Source organism: Malus sylvestris, chromosome 17 (assembly GCF_916048215.2).
Source record: "Malus sylvestris chromosome 17, drMalSylv7.2, whole genome shotgun sequence".
NCBI classification, from domain to species: Eukaryota; Viridiplantae; Streptophyta; class Magnoliopsida; order Rosales; family Rosaceae; genus Malus; species Malus sylvestris.
In genome coordinates this window covers 24,658,099-24,677,682 of record NC_062276.1, presented here as the reverse complement: position 1 = coordinate 24,677,682, position 19,584 = coordinate 24,658,099, and the positions used below count along the sequence as shown (strand labels likewise).

The window sequence follows — 19,584 nt, the reverse complement described above, 5'->3', positions numbered from 1 at the left end:
CATTAATTTTGACCATCTTTTTTTTTTCTTTTTCTTTTTTCTTTGCTGCGGCTGCTAATCCAATATGCATGCCTCTCTCTCTCTCTCTCTCAAAAGAACATGCACATAGGGAGAGATCTGGCCTCCATTCTCTTGGAGAAGGGTAAAGGGGAAGGGAGGCAAACTGTAAAGAAGAGCAAAGAGAAGTGGGCAGCTGATGCTCGATTCGATTCTCTCCTCGGGAATCGCTTCCATGCATGAATGACTACGACTAACTTATTCATATTATTACTCAGCCTCAGAGTGTATTTGTTGATTTCTTCCTCATACCTTACTTTTTCTTTTTGCTGCAATTCTTACTTAGCACTAATTTTTTAAATTATATAGCAAATGTTCAAGATATGTTTACCAAAAGAAAATGCTCAACGAACAACCAAACCTCTTTAAAATCCTTTGTATTAACATTGAAAATTGTATAGTTAGTCATATGTATCGAGCTAATCCAAGGTTTTGAGAACAGCTAAAGTTGTTATTTGTTAGACCTAAAATGAAATTAAACCTTAAAATGGCAACCCAATACCTATTAATCACATGAGAAACGCTAAGGAAACTCGCTCAAAAGTATGACTATCCATGGACTCTCTACCGCCACATGTTTTTGGCACAATTCTCGTGCCAACATATAAAATATTGTGTTAAAAGTATGAGGTAGAAGAAAGTTCATAGAGAGTTCATAGATAGTCTCACTTTAATAGCCTCCTTAGCATTTCTCTAATCACATATTCAACTTAGATGTAGGCTAAAAAATACAAAGAGAAGAGGAAATTACAACACCCCAATGAAACAAATACAAAGATAACCAAATCGTACATCATAATCGTTTTTACTATTCAGTTGACGGATTAACATTTACTACAGCATTGGCATAAGAAATCTAGAAATCCCACTTCATGTGCAATTTTAAGTAGGAACGCCAATATCCTCATAGACATGAAAAAGTGTGGGAATCTGCACCTTTTAAATCTGATGGATTCAGATATAGTAATTGCATCTCCCGCCTTATAACTAGCTAATAACTCCATCTGAGGACAACATAAATCTGAATAAGAAATTTAATTGCTAAATCAGTAATTTACGACATTTATATAAAATTGTCATTTTTAGGTGTTTCTACGCCTTATTTAATTATAAACTATAGTTTTGAAGTCATTATTATCTTATACTAATATATAAAACAATACAAACAAGTATTCGAAAGGAAATTCACAATTTAGAAAAGGAAAACAAGGACCTTATAAAGCAAAACCCAAGTCCTACGCTAGGACAAAATTGTTCAGTCCGAACACACACATATTAGGCACCAGACACAAAGGGGTATGACCGGTAGGGGATGAGACTAAAATAAAGTAGGGTATTTTATGTGTGCGATCGGACAAGTACATATACGAACACCAGACACAAGGGATGCAACCGAGGAAAGGGGGTAGGTGAAACAAAAACAGGGTTTTGTGTGCCATCAGATGGGCATGTGATTAAATCATCCGCATACAAGAATTTCTCCTACTCCAGGCCTCACTTTTGAGGGAGGCTCTTATTGTTTTACTTTGTTGTGATAAAAGGATGAAATAGAAAAAGAAACTTGGTGCCATAGAGGAATTGGAAGATGAGTGATAAGAATGCAACTCTAATCGCCATGCAATACAATCACAACAAACAAATTTGTTTAAATCGCAAAAACCCAAAAAAAAAGGCAATTGATTTCCATTGAAAAATTTCATTACATCTGCATACATGTAGAATTTGCACGATAATTGTACCCTATTTACTCGAAAGTGCAACATTGTTTCAAAAAAACAAAAAAAAGCTTGCGCCTACACCAGCAGCAATTTCCAACACATTTCGTTGCATATAAGGCGCAATCCGTTTTAGCATAACTATATTTTGCAAAACCACACTCTGCATATCAAGCTAATCCAAATGCTACACGGTATGCATTCGGCAGAAGATTTTCTCTGAGATTGCATTATGAACCTTTTCGGCTCCGACTGCCAGAACCAGCCAGACTCCTTGCACTGACAGATTCAGTTGGATGAAACAAGTCCCTGTGCCCCAACGGAGCACTTCCACGGAGTACAGGCGATGAAACTGGACGAGGAGATCCTGAGTTTGACTCGCTTGTTCTATGCATCTCGGTTTCCAAATTCTTCACTTCATCGGTGAGCACTGCTAACTGTTTCAGCAAAGGCCATTCATTTATAAATATAGTTTACACGAGAAAGACAACTATGTCATAATGTCACAAACTACAGACCAAAAAAATTGAAATTTGAGCATGGCCAAGGACCATAGAGATGGCACCATTAGGTCAGTCATCATGTATGTCCAGTGTTAAAGGAAATGCACTTTGAGTCGTAAATGAGTTTGTAACACGAAATAGAAGTCTCAGGTTTAAATTATTAAATGTCTCAAGCTCAAGATGGAATTTTCAAATCAATCAAACTCCGTTGAAACTCCATCAAACTTGAACACTTTTGAGATTAACAAAACATCCTTACTATCTACAAATTGCATGGTATTATACCCGAGTTTCATTCTCTCTTAACCGACATTGCAGTGCACTTATGGCAGGACTCAAACTGCATAGGATTAAAAACAAAGTTAAAGTACAAAAAAAAGATAAAGACCAGGCATAAACAGCTAATACAGAGATGGGAGTATAATTCTGACCAATATTCGATTAATTTGCACATGGAAGACTGGTACATTGATGTATGGTGTATGAAAGTAAGTGGATGCACTTTCCCATCCCTAAGCAAAACCAAAGCCCATTAGAATCAACACTGGGTTGATTAATATAAAGTGAAGGAATATCAATGTATCACCTCATATTTTGCAAGATTGCTTGGTTATAAGCCGCTTGCTCCTCTTCATACAGTACTCGTTGCAATTCTGTGAATGACATTAAAGGTGAATCGAGCTTAACAAGAGATGAGGTCGGTAAAACATGAAGAGGAACTTCTTTCCTGACATACTCGGCACCACTGCAAGCAAAAACAGGAAGAAGGAAAGAAAATAAGGATTAGAAATTCAAAATTCTCTTTTATGACAGCATAATGGAATTAGACATTGTTCATTAATTGGCTAAGCATCGGTGTAACCAGGAGCATGCTGAGGTTCATATATAATTGTGGATGGTCTTGTTCTTTCTTTTCTTTGACATCAGGGGCTCAGAAATATGGATCTTAAAATCAAAGAACATAGCCAACTAAATGACTCCTCCAAGAGACACCAATATCTATTAATCAAACCATTCACATTTAGGATAACAACAAGCCCATCGGCTCCCAATAAACATGAAGAAGATTATGGTGCTTTAATGAATCACCATCGATGCATTTTATAAAAGCAACATAAATACACCCAAAATTTGTACAACATCATTTATCATATCCAAACTGAAATCTCAACTTCAAATTGATGCAAGAAAACATGCAGATGCTAGAACTAGTCATTTATTCTTCATGCGTGAGTGAAGAGAGATGTAAGCTGAATACATAGAAAACAATTCATCAAGTAAACAATCGGAAGAGATAGGGAAGAATCAGGATAAAGAGGAACAACACTATTCTTGCAGGGACCCAAAATAAATTAAAACACTGGACCATTCCTCCAGTCAATTGGTTTTTAGATAAGACAATGGATTTATAGCAAGAAGTCAGAGACTTGAGAATCGCTAAATTCTGGAAATTTACTCGGTTCTTTTCAATGAATTTTAGGCAGCTATAGCAATGCTGCTAAGTCTGCTGCCAGACAAAATGTCTACTATTGGAACCTATTCTACAATTAGCAAAGCTAAATACTCTTGTTAAAACATTGATAACATGCTAGGGAATTATACTAAAATTATGAATCTTTATATTGTGTAATGAGGACAGACTTAATCTTACTCCAATTGAATTTGTTTGGGAAGTTTTATGGAAAAAGATCTGAATTTCTGTCATGGTATAACATTTAGGGGAGCGAATGCATGAGTAGAAATTTGCCCACTGGTTGAACTAAAGGCAAATCACAAGCATTCCCAGCACCAATCACACAGTTTTACACAACGACAATAATAAGGATAACAGGTATCAAGTAGAACCCATGCAAACCTCATATCCAAGTTAGAACGGTGCATTGCTTCTTGCATACTCTCTGACATATCCATGGGATCTATATCGCCAATGATGTTGCTTGATGTGTCAGTCTGGTAGTTTCCTCCAACTCTTCCTAGATGACTTGCATCTGCATTAGCAAAGAGAAGCCCTAGGTCTGAGGACCTTCCCCCACCCTAAAAAAAATCAAGTAATTTAGGGATAGTACAAAATGGACCGGCATGAAAACGGGATCTCTAGACAAGCAAGTATGCAACAAGAACTATCACAAGTAGAATAGAGAAGGCTCATTTGAATGGAGCTCCTATCACATTCTTTGACTTGAGGCACCAACAAAAGCAATCAGGGAAAAAAGCTAAACTCATTACTTATTTTCTTTCTTCATGGCCCTATAATATACTGGGTCACATGCCTTCCACGATTCATATATGAGATGGCCACTGAGTTTGTTGGAAAGAATAGCTGGAAATATGAATTAATTTAACTGTTATAGGCCAAAATGCACTCCTATTAACAATAACCTATTAATCAAATTGAACGGAATTTTGACACTTATTCTCATTATTCATATTTCCAGTGCCACGGTAATATGAATGAATAATGACCACAAAGATGCATAGGCCATCAGGTATCTGCAAAAAACCTAAGTTTTAAATTTAATGTGAAAGGACAGAAACTAGTTTCATCATTCATGACACTTCAAGACATCAATACAGTCCATACTTGAAGAACTATAATCATGCATTTATTCAGTGAAACAAGTGGTGAGACTGCAGCTATCATCCATCATCAACTAACATGTTTTTTTTCCTTCCTTTTCTCATTTTTAATAAAATAGATATAATACCTTTATAGTTCCAGAAGTTCTTGAATCAGCTGTGTCTTGTTCAGGACTCCCTGCTCTAGTTAAGGTGGATCTCGCTGGTACATTTTCTGAGGTACTTAAAGACGATTCAACTTCTATAACCGGACTTTTATGTATAGGAGATAAAGATATGGGTCTTGACATGTGATGCTGCTTCCCATCTGAGGACTGAAATGCAATGACTTGGATTCGCCCAACCTGAAAATACCGAGTATGACTAAAGAATCTAGAAGTTGATACCATTTACAAATACCATTTATAATGTGAACCTTGTTTATATCTTCACTAAAACAGGAAAATATGAGCCCAATAAACCCAGAATCTAGAAGTTGATACATTGCCTGCGTCCGCACGTCTGCACAAAGTAGAACACAGCTGTAATATCGGTCTCCAGCAATTGACTATGATAGCATGTCTAACAAATAACCACATCTGATCCAAATATTAGAAAGAGTGCAACACTATTCAAGAGATTAATGTTGAGTAACAGCATGACATATACAGACACATATATATATATATATATGGGTATCACGTCATGAGCCACAGATCAAACCATATTTTGACATATCTAATGGTGGCCATATGGCAAAAAGAAGAAGGCAATCCTTTATTGATTTATTAGAAAAATTAGCTTGCTGCATTATGGACAAGGTTAGCCTTTTAATCTCTCTACTTATTTGTAAAGTCTCCTCTATCAACTTATGTCTCTCCCTTGGACCATTATCATTCTCTCTGCACCTTCTTCCACCTTGAAACACAACAGAAAAAGCAACTGCACTGATGGTAGACTATAACCATGCCATCAATCACAATATCACATCAAGGCCCAAAAAAATTACAAAGAATAATTTCAAACTGTTGGTTTACAGTTATTCAAAAAGTAAACTCTGATACGACACTGTGATCCAATATCACAGCATGGCTTCTAACTTCATGTTCCATCTATCTGTGCATGCACTCTTGGTTAAAACAGGCAAAATTTCCCTGATCCAAAAACCAACCCATGATTTCCAGCCACCTCAAAGTATTGAATAGAACCTACATATCTGGCAGAGGTTGTGTAGATTCATCATATTTCATACCACTCCCAGGAAGGTGATTAGTTATCCACGAACATATTGAGGTTTCAATTATTCAGTAGCTTTTGATACTTTCCCAAGTTGTCTTATAAGTTATAACTAAGCTCTACTATTGTTAGCCCAACCTCATGAACGAATGTGCTAATGAGTACAATGACACAAAGCTTGAGTATTCAGATAACACTCACCAACATGAGATGGGAGAACTGTAATATGAGGATGTGAATGGTACCACCCAATCACTCTAGTTGTTCTTCCAGTTGACAGTGTCATTCTGTGGTATAGAGTTAAGTACACAAAATCATGAATAACCCTTAAAAGTAAAGATAATAAAAAGAAGTGCTACATGCAAATACCATGAACACAACAATCATGAATAGCCATAATGCTAAAGGATGTAAATGTTGAACCAACTGCACATATCTCTAAGAGCTCGTGCATCTTACAGTTTTTTCTAATTGCCTGATACTGTTGAGCCCCCACTTTTTTGTGGATAAAAAATTATATCACCATTTAAAGCAAAACAGTGAAAACTATGATACAAAAAACCCTAATACATGAAATAAGTACAGCACAAATCTAACGCGACAGTTTATGGTGACTGACTACACCATGTAGTTTAAGGAAGCTAGGGTTACTTGTCAAGGAGTCCTAGTAATAAATGTTAAGCATGTCTTTGAATATCTTCCTTCTTCAGCTTATCATTAGTTTAGGGGACTGGACTGAAGTTCATTGAGGATAAGTTCACCAAACAAGAAAATTATGCTTATTGTAAAAAGACTATAGTGCTCCCCTTAAACCAGAGCACTTTTATACTTGGAGATCACCAACTGTAATGTTTAATCATGAGGGTAACGGCAGCTATTTTTTCTCTTTGTGGTCATAATGATAACTAATTTAGAGATATGAGGGATCTTTTTGTTGTTTTCATGTGGTAAGTATGCAAATATCAAAAGATATGAATATAAAAAAGACAATGAAAAAACACTTTAAACACATAAAGGATATCTCGGCCTGGGCTGATGCAGCAGCCAACTGCTCAGGATTAGTCTCCACACGATCCTTCCTCCGATCAGATCGTGTCTGAGGTGATGCTCCCCAAATTAGTGCTGTCACACTGCCATTTACGGAGTTCTGAAATTTCCACCATCATGGGGAGAGAAATGTTATAACCATAAGACAATAGATAAAGCTATGATATAACGGGAAAACAAGACAAAGAGGACAAATACATACATGAAATTTGTTCTATATATCACAACTACATTGACGTGTCCATCTATGTATCACCTTCAGAATTGGATTCACCAGAAAAAAAAATGATAAGAACTTCTCATTTGGAGTAGACTGTAAAACATGCAATTATTTTTCAGGGTATTTCGAGACAGAGTAAAATAAATTTCAAGTCGCACAGATCATTAGGCCAAATACTGGGAGCATTCCACTTAAATTGGCACACCTGAAGGACCCAAAAAACCAACATAACAGATGAAACCAGAAACTGCCTACGCTTCATATCTAGAATCCAAGGATGGAACACAAGACACAAGCCTTCAGTCTGACCAGAGTGAATGGCATTACAAAAGAATTTCAATGGAAGGGATCTTCGAGCGCACAGCATCAAAGATCTTGTGGACTGCAACATATTGACAGAACCATTGAATCAGAACTCGAAGTCAATCAAATATTAGCAATCGGCAACCAGATACAGTGGTGGCGGTGAAATCTGTACTGGATGACTGACTCAACTAACCTAAACAAAAGAGGCTTATTAGTTGAAATGCCCCCTGAAATTGCCATTGAGTCTCAGTTTACCCCTTGAAATTGGTTTTGTCTCACTTTGCCCTTTGAAATTGACATTTTCAACTCTTTTGTCTCACTTTACCCACTTTTGTAATGGACTATTAATTTTAAGGGTATTTTAGACATTTCAGTTTTTACACATTTATTTACCTCTAGCCTACTCACTAAACAAGTCTCAATTTTATTTTTGAAAACTCTAATTCAAACGCATAAATTTTGGGCATTTTTAAAAATAAACTATTCAATCAATAAAAAAATTCCGAGCAACAAAAAATCATTGTATCAACCAAAATAAGGGTTACATTTGTTCATAGTGTCATTTCAATTGCAAGACATCCATGTATTGGCTTGAAACTTTACAATTGAAAAATATTCATTACAACAAAATCATACCATTAAGCTATCCTATCCAAAATACTTCCCAAACCAAAAAAAATCATTTAAAGCAAATGTGCACAGTTTGAACAAGCTAATGCGTAGTGCTCAACAATGTGAATTTTTTTTGTTTCAAATTGTGCACATTTGCTTTAAATGATTTTTTTGGTTTGGGAAGTATTTTGGATAGAAATAGATGAGTTAGCCTGCTGATTTGGTAGAAAATCAGGCTGAAGCTTCCCTTATTTTCTCTATGAATGTTCTAATGTTAGTCCTATGGCTTGAAGAAGCTTTCCCATTTAATTTTATAATGCAACTGAGATTTCAAAATTTATCTGGACTTAGCAAGCTGATAGCTGAATGGGAATATACGAACAACCAAATGAATAGCAGTCACTCGAAGCAAACATAACAATTCCGAGAAACCTAGTAGTTTAAAACCAATTTCAAGTAACTATCTCAAACAAATCGCATTCAGCACAAATTCTGTACTCTGTTCCCAGAATAAAACTCATTGAATCACAATCGTCAGGGTGAAACCACCGAAAACTTATCTAGTTAAAAGAAACAAAGAGAGCAACGAGTACTATGATTTGATATAACCCAAATTACCAATTACCAATTCCCAGTACCCCAATTTCACACTCCTCGAAAAAATAAATCAATAAATTACTAAAATTTGAAGAAACCCCATTTCAGAAAACAACCCAAAACCCACAAATTTGCAGACAACTCCAGCTCTAAATTCATTCCAAGCGTCAAACCCATGAAGCAATTTCAATTTTCAACACCCAAAGAAATGAAGAATTCGGCAGACAATAAGAAAACCTAACATGCGCATAACAGAAATGGAAGAAGCTGAACAAATTGGAAGATGGCAAATGGCAGAGAGTGTAACCTCAATGTCACCAAGCAGGAGGCCCATGATCTCCTCCGTCTCGGTGGACAATGCGTGAGTGAGGCACGTCAGCCACACGTCCTCCGACATTTTCACAGACGCCAAAGACATTCTCTCTCTCTCTCACTAAAAATTCTACTTGCAGGCTCGGAAGAGGAAGAAGAAGAAGAAGAGCGAGAAGGCTGTAAAAAGGCAAAGGGGATGGGAAGGGCGAGGGCAGACAATCTGCCTCCCCCCGTTAAAGGGCTTTCTTACTAAAACAGTAGAAGATCTCTGGCTTTTTCTTGGGCGCTGGTCATGTACGATAAGTTATAGAGTGTTTATCGTGGTACTCATTCAATCATTTGAGGGAAATATTTTTGGAAAATTTTATCTAAATTCATGTAACTTATTTCTACCTCTATCTTACTCTTTACACCCATTTGATTTTTAACTAAACTATTAATCTTTTTAAATTCTAATTTACTACCTAATATACCCCCATAAACCCAATTCAATATGTGGATTTCTTTTTACACCCATAACCGTTGGTCTCTCCTGGTGCTTTGCTTTTCAAGGTTAGCTTTCAGGTATCATTACTATTTCTGCACCTAGTATAGCTTGGATCCATAATTGTTGGTCTCTCCCGAGTTGAGGACATCAATGCAAACTAGTGTACTGTCTATTGGATCCATAACTGTTGGTCTCTCCCGATGCTTTGCTTTTCAAGGTTAGCTTTCAGATTATCTTCAGTTATTAGGACTTTTAGGCAATACTATTTCTTCGATTAGTATAGCTAGCTGTGTTCTATATTATGGAGGTGAAATTTTATCTGCTAAAAAAATATTGGATGCTCATCTTTCTTCAAGCGGCGATAAGTATGTGTGGGAAGAAATGTTGGTTGATGGTCTGAAAAAAGTGTTCAGCAATCGAAATATCTGAAAATCAAGCTTCCATGGACTGGTTGATTTATTTTTGGAATTTTTGGAAGGATAAAATTTCTCACATATTTGAATATCTCAGATGCCTCGAATCCCGGGAAATTAGTGTGTTCGCGTCAGGAATTTCCGTCGGGGATGTTTCCTGGCCGACGAGCACACAGCTCCCCGGGAGGTTGGCGCCGGTTGAGGGCTGCTGTCGGGCTTTTGCTTCATTGTCGGGCTTTGTCGGGCAAGTCTCGTCGGGCAAGACTCTTCGGGCAAGACTCGTCGAGCAAGGCTGAAAGAGAAGGACAGAGTTAACTTTGAGAGGTGCCTTTGTGGGGCCTTAGGTGTAGGCCTTAAGGCTCACAATCAAGGTTAACTTTTAAGTGCTCAGGCGTGCCACTGCCATCTTTAGTATGGCAGATGTGAAATGGATGTCAAGTTTTGGTTGTATATGTATATACCCGAGAAACCGTGTTAGTTATAATAGGTGCCTTTGTGGGGCCTTAGGTGTAGGCCTTGAGGCTTCCTATCAATAACTAAACCAGTGCTCGAACACATCATATTTGTTCTTGTGAATGCATGAGTCTTATAACTATTATACTTCTGATTACCCGAGTTCGAGAGGTAGAATGAACCCAAATAGGTGCCTTTATGGGGCCTTAGATGTAGGCATTGAGGCTTCCCATTAGAGTTCGTTCTTATACTCAAACGTTCTAGACCGCAGAACGGAATGAATCCAAATAGGTGCCTTCGTGGGGCCTTAGGTGTAGGCCTTGAGGCTTCCTATCTGAATCCTTCCCATGCTTAAGCGTTCTATGATAATCATAATGTAATAGAAATAAGACTAAGAGGTAGGTCGATTACTTACGCCCCAAGTAACTTCGGACTTCTCGTTTATCAAGGATTGTCGTGGATGGGTTAAGTCCACATAAGGTTCTTTTTTATGCCTTGAGGCCAAAGACTTTTAACTAATCAGATTTACATGCCCGAGGGCTTAGGACTTGGATCTGGTTTGAACACTGAAGATATATTCAAATCGGATCCGAGTACTGAGAAAGCCTTTTAATAGTCATCTTGCTAGAAATAACTTGAATATAACTGGAAGTATACAACATATTGCTAGGCTAATGAATGAAAAGACAAAAAACAAAGAAGGTCGGGTAAGGTTTAACCTTGTCGGGCAAGCCTGGTCGTCTTGCAGGTTCCTATCTTTGTGGTTTATCAAGGGTATGAAAGCTTCAGGGAGGGAGAGAGATTTACAAAAGATGAATCGATACTACAGCAAGGTTGTACAAGGTAGCAGAGCTATTACAAGGGTTTGAGTTAAGGTTTATCCCTCGAGGGATGAAGGCTTGTCCCGAGAGGGATGAATGCTTGGGCTGACTACAGCTTCGTTTTGAAGGCTAATCTGGCTTTGAGCAGAGTTTGTGCTTGCATTTGTTTGTTTGATTGAGTGTCTTTATTCCTGGTTTCTCTTTCTTCTTATATAGACAACTCGGCTTGGTCTCCTGTAGCAGCAACCTTTGCACGAATGCGGTTTGAAGGGTGATGACTCATCAGCTATTTTACATGTACTGCCATCATAAAGTACTTTATGGGCTGTGTAGCTGGTCAGTCTATACCACTTGGCCTTTGGGTAGGTAAGCAAGTGGTCTTCATGAGCTGCACCAAGTCAGAAAATGCCCTTTCTGCTTTCTGGGCTTTGACTGGGCTTCGGCCGACTTTCCCTTCGGGCCTCCTTTCGGGCCAGCTCCTTTCTTAAGCCCAAAGTTCAAGTTTTGATCCAAACAGTGCCCCCTTCAATTAATGTTAAGGTTGGAATCCCAAGCGCCATCATTGATTGAATATCCGCATGCGTGTATATCAATCTTTTGGAACTTTGTGTTTTCTAGACAGGATGAAGGCAACCCTGTGCCCCTTGCTCTCCTTGCGACCTTTGAACTATCCTCTGGGGGCTCTATAAATTCTGGTTCGGAATTTCTTCTGTCAAGCCACTAAATCCTCTTCAGTCTTCTCTTCCATCTTCCTCGAGCGTTCAGAAACTAAGAAATGGGTTCCTCCGGCTTTGAGTGGGGTTTCCTAAAACTCCCTTTTCGTGAGAAAAATGGCTTTCATCAAAGGACTGCTATCTCCAACACCTTTGGTCGAACACCCCGCTATCTCCAACACCCCTGGTCAGGCGGTTTCCTCTCGAAGGCTTGTCTTCCTGCTTGTTGCGGTGATAAGTCGGGCTTCACCATCACTTATGGTGATGGTCCTGTCTGAGGATCCTCTACCAGGCTCATGTTGGCCGCACAACCCGATCACCTGATCGGGTTCCATCCATGAGGACATCGGAAAATCAGCTGAAGATACCATTGCATCCAGAAGGAGAATTGATTGTAATACGTCGGCTTTGAATCTTTTGTAAATTTCATCAATTTGTCGAAATGAAATATACATTATCTCAGCAACTCTTGTCTTTCCATCTTCTTGAATGATTGATAAATATACACTGCACGTTGATATCCCGAAGTTTGCTTTACCTTGCATCCTCTTCAATATAACAATCTCTGACATCCCACAACGTAGGACAATATTTCTTTAAGAATTTAACATTAATGGGATGTTTATGCCTGTTTCCCTCAAGGTCCGCCAAGTAGTATCCCCCTCTATCCAAAACGCGACTAATAATGAAATGACCTTCCCATGTCGGGCTCCATTTTCCAAAGCCCCTGAGCTGAGCTCCTAGAGGGAGGACCGTCTTCCATACTAAATCCTCTTCCTTGAAAGACTTTATCTTCACCTTTTTGTTATAAGCTCGGGCAACGACTCGCTTTCCTTCTTGAATTTGGTTCAAAGCTTCAATTCGGGCTACATCCAAGTCTTCAATTCCTTGACACATGGCTTCGATGTACTCTTCACTATGCAACCCAAATTGATTTTGAATTCTTAAAGAACTTACATTGATTTCCACGGGGAGCACTGCATCTTGCCCGAAAGTTAAAACATAAGGAGTTGTCCCTGTTCCTGCCCTCTTAGAAGTTCTGTATGCCCACAAAGTGTTCCCCAGATTTTCATGCCACTTTTCTGGACTATCAATCACCATTCTCTTGATAATGTTGACCAGGATCTTGTTGCTGGCTTCTGCCTGGCCATTTGATTGAGGGTAATACGAACTGGACTGGATCATCTTTATTTTGTACTTACTTGCGAACTCCTCAATTTCTTTTGAAATAAAAGATGGTCCACGATCCGTCACTATAGTTTCGGGCACCCCATATCTGTGCAGAATCTTGGTCTCGATAAAATTCTTGACTGTGGCTGAAGTTATGGATTTTACTGATGATGCTTCCACCCACTTGGTGAAATAATCTGTTGCCACAATTATGAAGGTATGCCCTTTACTAGAAGCTGGATAGATTTGCCGGATGAAGTCCATCGCCCATCCTCTGAAGGGCCAAGGCTTGACCACTGGATTTAAAGGTACCGAGGGCACATGTTGTAGAGGTCCGTGTCTTTGACATTCTTCACAACCTCGGGCATAAGACTTACAATCTTTTTCCATGTCGGGCCAGAAATAACCATACCTCCTAAGCAACCATCTCATCTTCGTTCCAGCCTGATGTGCTCCACATACTCCTTCATGTACTTCGGCCATCACCCTCATGGATTCTTCTTGGCCCAAGCATTTCAACAGTAACCCATCTGGAGTTTTTCTTAGCAAGTTCTTCGCCCATAAGACATACTTGGTTGCTTGTTGTCTATCCTTCTTGCTTGTAGGCGAAGAGGGGTCCTTCAAATGATGAATGATAGGTGACCTCCAATCTTCTATCTCGGCTTCTAGCACCATTATATCTAGACTGAATCCCCTTTCTAAGATGGAAGGAAGGTTTCTCATTTGGACCTCGACATCTACCCCATACTTTCTCTCCTGTATTAGCACTCCTGAGGCTAGTTGTGCCATCTCGTTGGCCGCTAAGTTGGATCCCCTAGGAACATGATTGACCGATATCTCAGAATCCCAGAAACTCAATAACTGCGTAGCTGCCAAGTAATACCCCGCCATGGTAATATGTCTGCACTTGAACTCCCTATTTAACTGGTTTATTACCAACTATGAATCCCCAAAGACCTCTACCTCTACTGCCCCCAGATCCATCAAGATTTCCAGACCAATTATTAAGGCCTTATACTCTGCCCGATTATTAGTATTTCCCTGGTAGTCAAGGAGAAATGAATAATAATGATAAACTCCCTGAGGGTTTACAATTACAATCCCCGCTCCTGAAGCCTTCTGAGTGTGAGATCCATTGAAATACAACTTCCAATGAGTGATCCAGAGACCAGCTACTCTTTTTATCTCTTGCTGGACTCAGTCTTCTTTGCCCGAAATATCTTTTCTTGGCGGGATCCAAATGCTAGTAACCTCCAGGCTTCCTGGGATATTGATTACCTCACTTTGAGATTCTTGGTGCTGGCCAGAAAGTCAGCAATTGCTTGGCCTTTGACTGCCCTTTGGGGTACGTACTGAAAACTAAATTCTGATAATGCTAGAATCCATTTCCCAATCCTTCCTGTGAGCATTAGCTTTGACAACATGTACTTTATCACATCTGTCTTGGCGATGATATGCACGTGACAAGGTAACATGTAATGCCTTAATTTACTGGTAGTGAAATATAAAGCCAAGCATAATCTCTCTACCGGGGAATACCTTGTCTCTACCTTGGTCAGAATTCTACTGAGGTATTACACTGCCTGCTCCTTCCCGCCTTCATTATTTTGAGCTAGCAAACTCCCGATTGACTTTTCTGAGGCAGAAATATATAGCTTCAAGGGTTTTCCCCTTTGAGGTGGCACCAACACTGATGGAGAAGTCAAATAGGCCTTGATGCTGTCAAAGGCTTGTTGGTGTGGTGGTCCCCATTCGAAGTTCTCTTTATCTTTCAATCTTAGTAAAGGAGTCAGCGGCTGGATCTTGCCTGCTAAATTAGCAATGAATCTCCTCAAGAAGTTAATTTTGCCCAGTAGCCTTTGAAGTTGCACCTTGTTGGTGGGTGAAGGTGACTCCATTATTGCCCGAGATTTGTTCTTATCTACTTCTACACCTCTTTGATGCTCCAGGAATCCTAAGAAGTTGCTCACTCTGACTCCAAACGCACACTTCTTTGGATTCATCTTCAATTTGTGGATCCTCATCCTTGCTAATGTTTGTCTAAGATCTTCCAGATGATGTTCTTCTGTCTTGGACTTCACCACTATGTCATCGATGTATACCTCCATGCTCTGGCCAATCAGATTGTGAAAGATGGCATTCATTGCCCTCTGGTAAGTTGCACCAGCGTTCTTGAGCCCGAATGGCATGACCAGATATTCATATGCCCCCACATGACCGGGACACCTAAAAGTTGTTTTGTGTATATCTTCTGGAACCATCTTTATCTGATTATACCGGGCATTCCCATCCATAAAAGATAAGACTTTATGTTTTGCTACTGCATCTATGGATAAATCGGCCATGGGCATGGGATATTCATCTTTTGGTGTAGCGCCATTAATATTTCTGTAATCCACACAACATCGTACTGCTTTTGTTACAGCTTTTAAAACGGGTACAATGTTGGCTAACCACTCTACATATTTGGCTGGTCTGATAAAGCCAGCTTTTACTAGCCTTTCAATTTCTTCTTTGACATTTTCTTCTATCTCCTTTGACATCCTTCGTGGTGCTTGCTTAACAGGTTTGTATCCCTCCTTGATGGGCATTCTATGCTCCACCAAGGCTGAATTTAAACCTGGCATCTCAGTATAATGCCAAGCAAAACAGTCTTTGAACTCTTGCAAAAGGCAGATAATCTTCGCCCGATCATCAACCCCCAATAAACCACTAATTTGTATTGGTCTTGGATCCTCATCTGTCCCTAGATCAATAATTTTCAGAGGATCCTGGACTTCTGGTGGTGGCTTATCCGGTTCTGCACACAAAAATTCGACCAACTCCGGGCTCTCGGGCAAGTCATCTGGCCCATCTAGGTCATAAATACACTCGGCCATTTGAATGGCCCTTTCCAATTCTTCTTTGCAAGATTCCTCCTTGCTTTCATGCTGGTTGGTTGAAGTTCCCACCTGCCATTCCTGCTCTTCTTTGTCCAAGAACTCCATTTCTTGTCTTCTTCCCTTCCCATATACCAACAGTCTTTTAATCAGGGATCTGATTGCCGTTACCTGATCTTTCTTCTTTTGTCCAGTCATTGATGGTGTAGGGGATTTGGGAGGATACAAGGTCTATCCCACTCCTCTCTAGTAAGGAGCATTCCTTGTTCCAAAAGCTTTTGGGCCATTACCTTGGTAGGGCGGCCGTTCTCGTCAGCTCCTGAACACTTCAAGATTCCTACGTTGGGGTTGTAGAAACTTGATTCCGCAACATTGGCTGTGGGGAGAAATGGCCGTGATTCGGCCTCTACCATCTCCCAAAAGCCTGGTCCTTTTGTGCCCGCTTCATGGTAAACAGCCACTTGTTGATGAAGAGTAGAGGGTATGGCCAAGCTTTGGTGGATCCAATCTCTTCCGAGTAAGGCCCCATAAGTGGGAGTGCAGTCCACCACAAAGAATGCCAGCATGATCTGTTTAGATCCCAAATCCACTTCTAAAGGCAATATCCCATGAGTTTTGGTGATAGCACCTGAGAAGCTAGAAACCGTGAGGTTTGTGGGAATAAGATCCTCCGTGCCTCTTCCCATTTTCCTCATTTGCTTGGCTGGTAGCACATTAACAGCTGCTCCTTCATCAATTAGAATTCTTTTGAAGGGCACACCTTCCAAATGAGCAGCAACATATATGGGCTTCAGATGATTGGCCAACGAGCTGTTCGGGCGGCTAAACACCATTTCGTCTGTGTAAATTCTGAAAGGACTATCTTTGGATACTTCAGTGGATTCAGCCTTGCCCGACTCTCCTCCTTCGACTACCTCTACATTAACATGTGCCATCATTGGCTCATTTGTCAAGTAATCATTTTCCATAGTAGCGGCCTGATCAGGTCTGGCACTAAACATGGCGGATAATACATATGCCATGTTGATATGAAAATTACTAGGCTCGGGCAGATCTTCTTTATTGCCCCCAATCTGGTCCATGAATTCGTCCAACCAGGCCATTGCATCAACTGGAAGTAGTGGTTCTGGTGCCCCCTCCTGTTGATTCATGCCCGCATACAGCGTTTACTTTGGAACTTCACCAAAAGGATCCACCAATGGCAGAGAAGGTGGTCTCCTTTCAGATGAAACAGCTCCAACGCAAATAGGCTCTGGCTTCCACCCGGGGTTTGACACCATGACCAGATCTTCTTGAGCTTTCCTCAACATCCGATACTTCCCAGGGTGCTGGCTCTGCGGCACGTGGTTCCCCTCGCCTTCCGTCTTGCTATTGGCATTTTCCACCTCTCTCTTACTTCTCTAGCAGAGCTGACTATTTCCCCCAGATGATGTTTTCTCCAATTTTTGATTTTTGGAGGCTTCGGATGTTGCGGGGGTCTTCAGGGAATTCATGTAGGCTTTGTGCTGCCTTTGAACCCTTCTGACCATGGAGGCTCCCATTTGTTTGGTAGGCTGTCCGTTCTTTCCGACTACGTACCATTTTCGCTCGAGGTGGGCAGGTTTTTCTTTTATGACAGGATTTGTTATCCCATCCATCCTCTTGATTTCCCTTCCCATCTGGCCATATTGAGGATGATCTGTACCCCTCCGTATTTTGGCCTCCATATCTTCTGCCTCTTCAGAAGCCTCATGGTTTCGAAATACTTCTGACAAAGCTTTGGGTTGGGAATCACCTCCTAATCGTTGAAAAACGCTTCGGGAAGTGTCTTTTTTCGTAGCCTGCTTGATCTTTTCATGGGCTCTCCTCCTTTCATCTTCTTCCTTCCTCCTGATCAGTTCATGATCAATGAGGATTCCAGTTGGGGGAATTTCGAGCTCACACTCGCACTGGCACTTACTACACATAACCATCCCCTTGATTATGGCTGCTTTTGGATATTCGGGCGATTTAATCACCCTTCCAGTAGGTTTTTCAGCCAACCTTTCTTCCTCTGGTTCCCTTGTGATTCTTTCTTTTCCCTTATCAACCCATGCTATATTAATCATATTTACAGGGGCTTCTGAAAAGGGAACTGCAGGTTTGTTTACTACCAACTCTTCTGGCGGGCTGGTTTTAAGTCTCTTTCCCTCAGGAGGAACCAGGTCTGTTTCTTTTCTGGAGCCTGTGGAGGCTTTCTCCAATCTTTGCAACATTTGTAGTAACGTGGTTTGCAAATCTTCTGGTATTTTGACATATATCTTCTGATCAAATGATGATCCCACCGGGCGTGCCAAAACTATGTTCGCGTCAGGAATTTCCGTCGGGGATGTTTCCTGGCGGACGAGCACACAGCTCCCCGGGAGGTTGGCGCCGGTTGAGGGCTGCTGTCGGGCTTCTGCTTCACTGTCGGGCTTTGTCGGGCAAGTCTCGTCGGGCAAGACTCGTCGAGCAAGGCTGAAAGAGAAGAACATAGTTAACTTTGAGATGTGCCTTTGTAGGGCCTTAGGTGTAGGCCTTGAGGCTCACAATCAAGGTTAACTTTTAAGTGCTCAGGCATGCCACTGCCATCTTTAGTATGGCAGATGTGAAATGGATGTCGAGTTTTGGTTGTATATGTATATACCTGAGAAACCGTGTTAGTTATAATAGGTGCCTTTGTGAGGCCTTAGGTGTAGGCCTTGAGGCTTCCTATCAATAACTAAACCAGTGCTCGAACACATCATATTTGTTCTTGTGAATGCATGAGTCTTATAACTATTATACTTCTGATTACCCGAGTTCGAGAGGTAGAATGAACCCAAATAGGTGCCTTTATGGGGCCTTAGGTGTAGGCCTTGAGGCTTCCCATTAGTGTTCGTTCTTATACTCAAACGTTCTAGACCGCAGAATGGAATGAATCCAAATAGGTGCCTTCGTGGGGCCTTAGGTGTAGGCCTTGAGGCTTCCTATCTGAATCCTTCCCATGCTTAAGCGTTCTATGATAATCATAATGTAATAGAAATAAGACTAAGAGGTAGGTCGATTACTTGCGCCCCAAGTAACTTCGGACTTCTCGTTTATCAAGGATTGTCGTGGATGGGTTAAGTCCACATAAGGTTCTTTTTTATGCCTTGAGGCCAAAGACTTTTAACTAATCAGATTTACATGCCCGAGGGCTTAGGACTTGGATCTGGTTTGAACACTGAAGATATATTCAAATCGGATCCGAGTATTGAGAAAGCCTTTTAATAGTCATCTTGCTAGAAATAACTTGAATATAACTGGAAGTATACAACATATTGCTAGGCTAATGAATGAAAAGACAAAAAACAAAGAAGGTCGGGCAAGGTTTAACCTTGTCGGGCAAGCCTGGTAGTCTTGCAGGTTCCTATCTTTGTGGTTTATCAAGGGTATGAAAGCTTCAGGGAGGGAGAGAGATTTACAAAAGATGAATCGATACTACAGCAAGGTTGTACAAGGTAGCAGA

The 19,584-nt window shown here is 40.3% G+C and overlaps 1 protein-coding gene across 2 annotated transcripts; it reads right to left on the bottom strand.

Moving 5' to 3' along the window:
* Positions 1 to 1,720: 1,720 nt before the first annotated feature.
* LOC126611682 (uncharacterized) lies at positions 1,721 to 9,436 on the bottom strand. Of its 2 annotated transcripts, none has more exons than XM_050280056.1 (10): positions 9,157 to 9,436; positions 7,089 to 7,214; positions 6,269 to 6,356; positions 5,268 to 5,353; positions 4,981 to 5,196; positions 4,131 to 4,309; positions 2,862 to 3,020; positions 2,707 to 2,787; positions 2,561 to 2,615; positions 1,721 to 2,209 (listed from the first exon to the last, which is right to left on the bottom strand). In XM_050280056.1, the coding sequence occupies exons 1-10, from the start codon at positions 9,265 to 9,267 to the stop codon at positions 2,003 to 2,005; spliced, it is 1,308 nt and encodes a 435-aa protein (XP_050136013.1). In that variant the 5' UTR covers positions 9,268 to 9,436; the 3' UTR covers positions 1,721 to 2,002. The 2 variants fall into 2 exon arrangements, with proteins under 2 accessions (XP_050136013.1, XP_050136014.1); XM_050280057.1 differs by lacking the exon at positions 9,157 to 9,436 and adding an exon at positions 7,317 to 7,336.
* Between the last annotated feature and the right edge of the window lie 10,148 nt (positions 9,437 to 19,584).